The sequence below is a fragment of the Sinocyclocheilus grahami genome, unplaced genomic scaffold, assembly GCF_001515645.1.
Source record: "Sinocyclocheilus grahami isolate Dianchi unplaced genomic scaffold, SAMN03320097.WGS_v1.1 scaffold1732.1, whole genome shotgun sequence".
NCBI lineage: Eukaryota > Metazoa > Chordata > Actinopteri > Cypriniformes > Cyprinidae > Sinocyclocheilus > Sinocyclocheilus grahami.
This window is the reverse complement of record NW_015506911.1, coordinates 37,668-43,044: the sequence shown is the minus strand read 5'-3', so window position 1 is coordinate 43,044 and position 5,377 is coordinate 37,668. Positions and strand designations below refer to the sequence as shown.

At 36.5% G+C, this 5,377-nt stretch overlaps 1 protein-coding gene across 1 annotated transcript in view; it reads right to left on the bottom strand.

Annotated features, from left to right (window-relative positions):
* LOC107572302 (activin receptor type-2A-like) overlaps positions 1-4,977 on the bottom strand; it is a 24,099-nt gene extending 19,122 nt beyond the window's left edge. The window contains exon 1 of the mRNA XM_016258724.1: positions 4,112-4,977. Within this exon, the coding sequence (XP_016114210.1) occupies positions 4,112-4,166 (55 nt within the window). The 5' untranslated portion in view covers positions 4,167-4,977. The remainder of the gene's footprint in view (positions 1-4,111) is intronic.
* Positions 4,978-5,377: the final 400 nt, after the last annotated feature.

Genomic DNA, 5,377 nt, shown 5'->3' with positions numbered 1-5,377 from the left:
TATACTGTATATATATATATATATATTACTACATCAAAATGACTAAACTTTTAACTAAAATTAAAACAAAAATGGAAAATTTAAAATCTGATTCAAAATGTTAATAAAAAATATAATAGTATATGACTGATACAAAAATAACACTATTATGGTTTTTGATTTCTGAGTAAAATAAGGTCTGTGGTTACTTAAAGAAACTCACATTTTATTCTGCAACAAATTACTACCTTAAATATGAATTTTGAAATTACTGACTGCTTTAGAAAATGAAAGCTGCTAACAAGGCCTATAACTAGTATTAAGATGTGAGTTTGAGTACTTTATAAATCGGACAACTGTTGTGCTTGTGTAGAAACTTTAATTTTTAAAGCACACAGTGGTTTCATATTTTACATTTGAAGAAAACATGTGTGTAGTTTTACTGTAGAACAAAAACGTTTATGGTGGTAATGCTAACCATAGACTTGAAAAATAGGAATCTGCTATTCTACAGACCCAGAGGAAATTCCTGAGGGAAGCCGTGCTGAATTAGTCTTCTGGGTTTGCTGACAAATTGACGTCATCATGACTGAACAGCTCTATTGTAAGGGTCAGGATGGAAAAAGACCATGAGAAATGACTTTACGGCTCTCTTTAGTGCAAGAATCCTTGACTGATATTATAAGTGAACTTAGAATGTGACACCTTTAAGACTTCTGGTTTACTGGCCACATATTTACATTCACAAACCAGCACGACTCCCTGATAAGCATCATATTTGTCTTTTTGCTCTGGGTTTCAGTCCGTTCAAACACTTCACAGTTTCTCTCTAAACACACAACACATGCTTGTGAGCTTCTGAGTCTCTCTCTCGCTCTCTCTCTCGGTCTGTCTGTCTTCTCCAGTTTCTCTGCAGATTCATCAAGTCTATAACTCCTCCGTCTGCCAGAGGAGCGCTCCCAGAGTTTGGCCTTCCCGGACACACTGGAGCCAGAGAGGCACATCTGTCTGAAACACAACCACCAACACCACCCACACGCTGGGCCATCGACGGAGCTGCAGATGAGCCTCTACACTCACAGAAACAACTCGCATTCACTCAGACAGAGGACACAAAAGATACTGTTGTTCCTCCTCATCCACAATCTGTTAAACAACATCACTGCATGACTGCGACGTGGGTGAATTTCAAGCACATTTACTCCCAAATCCTCATTACTGCAATGTGAAAAAAAATCATTTGAACTGCATTTAATTTATGCTGATTGTAATAATAAACAATAGCATTTTGTACAGTATTACAGTAATTAGAATTACATTAAAAAGCAAAAACAGATAAATAATACAAAAAACAATTCTAGAAAAATTTTCTGAATTTTCATTAATGAAATAATGTCACAATGCAAAAGATATTGGTTCTAAATACTGGCTTAATATTTAAAATATTATAATACATTAGTTTGGTGATAAAGATTAAGTTGTTAAATATTAAATTATTATAATTTTTTTTAAATAGGCTGATTGTACTAATAAATATAACATTTTGTACAGAATTACAGTAATGATAAATTACATAAAATATATCACTTAAAAATTTGACAAGAAAACAAAATAATACGTTTCTAAAAATATGTGAAATATATATATATATATATATAATGTAATGTGATGATGTATTATTTACAACTATTATCTATTATTACTATTAATTTAATTGCCTTTAGCTTATGCTGATTGAAATATAGAATTTTTCTGTACAGTAATGACATTTACATTCAAAAATAAAACAAAATGTTTATTATTTAAAAGAAAGAAATAAAAATAATCTATCTATCTAGATATATATACAATTTATAAAAAAATATATATATAAACTATATATAAAAGTAATTTTTTTTGGCCAAAATAAATGAGCAGGACATGTGGGATTGATGCATCAAGTCTTGGGATGTTGGAGAATGACTTTGATCAGCGGTGACCTGCTCTTAGAGCCGGTGTGAGGTTTGCTGGAGCAGGGATCTGCTCGCGGCTGTAACCTTGGCATAAGTCTGCGTGAGCCCTACAGGCTTACGTTAAAGAGGATGAGGAACTGCTGCAGACCTTTGGCCTACTTCAGGACTGGTTGAGCGAGGAGAGAGAGAGAGAGAGAGAGAGAGAGAGAGATGAAGAGAGAGAGAGAGATGAAGAGAGAGTGCGCACGGCTGAGGACACTGATCAATGCATCTTTGTGCTTGCTGCCTCAGCAAGTGAAGGTGAGAGCAAATCAAAACAAATGAAAAGCAGACGCCTCTGGAGAGAAGCAAACAGCCTCCAATCAGCCTCTGAGGGAGGATGATTACTGTCTTCAGCTAAACACATATCAGCTGACCACTGACTGTTCATATTGAAACATATTACACACTTCACCTTAAAGAAGATAAAAGGAAATCTCTCAAGTTATACACCAAAGTAAACCACACACTGGTGAAACTCTTGCAGCACGTCAGACAGACAAAGCATACTGGTCTTTAATGGCATTAGTGTTATTCTGGCGTCAGACTCTGTAATCTTGAGCAGTGAAGCGTTCGGACATCTTTAAAAAGACCAGGATAGTGGCTAATCTGAACAACATCTGACCAATGCCAGAGCGATGTGACCCTACAACTCATCTGCGCCAAACCGGGTTATTCTCATGAACTCTTTATCCATCTATCAGTCTCTACAATCACAACAGCAAACACTAAACCTCTGCAGAGTTTCTTCTGAGGTGTTTTAGATGTGGATGAGCTGATCACAAGAAAAGCTCCTCCCACTTTGTTCGAGATTCCAACAACAGACACAAAATCACGATGCATTATTAGGAGAAAGAAAAGGAAATTAATGCATTTCAAGCTAAAGAAGCGTTCCATGCTAATAACACACATTCATTGTATTTTTAAGCAAATTCATTATCTTCAGATAATCATTATCTATCATCAGAATCTTGAAGAGTGAAGACATCTTGCAGGATGGATTTGAGTAGATTATTAGAAATTAAATGATTAACAAAATAATGGATTATTGTTAAATAATTAAAGAATCAATTTATGAAATCATCAGATGTCAAATGTCAATGCCATACAGATTCTTCCTATCCTTTAGGACTAATTAATTAATACATGAGCATGCACAAGGCAATCACTACTGTTTCAACGTTTGATGGTCAGTATTTTAGTTTTTTTTAATTAATACTTTTACTCATTATGGATTGGAAACATCAAATTTATCATAAGTGCAAGTAAACACATTTATAATGTTACGAACAATTTCTATTTCAAATAAATGCTGTTCTTTTGAACTTTCTGTTCATCTGTGAATCCTGAAAAAAATAAAATGCATCACGGTTTCCACAAAAATATCGTGCAACACAACTGTTTTCAACATTGATAATAATCAGAAATGTTTCTTGAGCAGCAGAGCAGCATATTATACTGATTTCTGAAGATCATGTGACACTGAAGACTGGAGGAATGATGCTGAAAATACAGCTGCACATCACAGAAATACATTACAGTTTAACAGAGATTCACATAGAAACAGCTGTTTTAAAATTATAATAATATTTCACAATATTACTGTTTTTACAGTATTTTTGGTCAAATAAAAGCAGAGTTCTGAGTATAAAAGAGACTTGCAAAAACAACAACAAACATTTGGATAAGCAGTATAGATGCTGTCAGAATCCGAATGCATATTCATTCTACTAAGTGATGCAATAGCTCAAAATAAAACTTCTTCAGAACATTCTCAAATCTTGCTCAAATTCCTACTGAATATATAAAAATCCTTAGTGAGTAATCAGACAAACTGTACGGTATGGGAACTCTGACTCTAGCATATACTGAGAGCTTCGTCTTTGTTCTGCACAATCATACTGGACCTCAGTTCTGAGCAGAACCCTTCAGTGCAACACCAGACGAACCTCAGTAACACTTCTGTAACATGTAACGCAGGCCAACACACACTCCTTGTGTCACTGGCGAAAGCTTTACATTAATCCGAGTTACTCACAATCCATGCATGACCAATGCTGGGGTCAAACGTGCGCGTGCTTGCCAACAGGCTGCAATACACTTAAAATCAGACTGGATATAATTCAGAAATGTCTACCCACCTGATGAACAGGATACGAGGAATATGGCCAAGGCCAGTTTGGTGTCTGTCCTCATTTTCAGTGCAGATTCTTGTACTGCAAAAAAAAAAAAAATCCCAGCAACACCCAAACTGATAATCCGCTCCCTCTAAAATGAATGTTTTAATATTGCCAAAAGCATTTATTTGTGAGCAAACAGGTCCGGATCAATGTGCAAGTCTGTGAGAGAGGATTAGTGTTTGAGAGATTTGACAAATCCTCAGTGTGGAGGTCAGTGCGTGTGTTTCTGTTTGCATAGATGAAATATCAAACATTGACACAATCATACTGTATTAGAAAGTGACAGCAGCGTGCCCTGAAACGCACGCGCTAATATCGATCAGTATCGATCACACACAGAAACAGCGAGCATTTTGAGTTCATCGCCATATGCATGGTGAAAATTACTATTCATGGATCAGACAAGTTCAAAAGCATCCCGATATGATCTTCTGGTTGCTTAAAAAAATGAGTTTTAAAGATTTACATCATCACAGTCGTCTTCATTCCAGAACACAGAAATATAAATCCAGCTCAGGGTTTAAATATAGCCTACTGAGATCCGAAAACAGCAACATCTAGAATAAATCAAATGCACAGAGTGTCGGATAAACTGTACATTAAATCCTAATGCGCCTCTGAAACGCGAATGATTCCGGATCAGTCACAGACGCCGCGGGGGTTCAGATGACTTCAGCTCCATTTCTGTGTTTAAACGCTGTGTGCAAACCCTCAGAAGCGTCCTTATATTCTCTCATGTGTGCTGAACACAACATGGCGAACAGCACTGAGTGCTTAGCTTTTCCCTCTCCTCCACTCCTCCTCCTTTCATCCACTCCTCCTTCTCTTTCCCAGACTACAGTACACACTTCCAGCTGGAGAGTGTTCAGGATCTTTATTCCTGCAGGGGCCGCTTGGTGGCCCGTTAAAAGCCATTGCCTTTGCACGACATTCCAAACCTTGTGGAGGTTTTTGTTTTAATACTAAACTGTGAAACTAAAAAGCGTAATCTATTGTATAAGTTATTCGCATGGATTAGTTTGGTGGCATGCACATTCAAATTTAAACCCTGCCATAACTGTAAAATTATATTTTAAATAACTACCTAGTAATCACAAACGACTCTGATTGGTCAAACCGTAACCGCGATGAGAAAAGTACCAGATATCGTGTGCCGGCAGCGATACGCACCGCTTGCGCGTAAATAATGATGCTGGAAATCCTTAACAGGCCGTGCATTTAAAATAC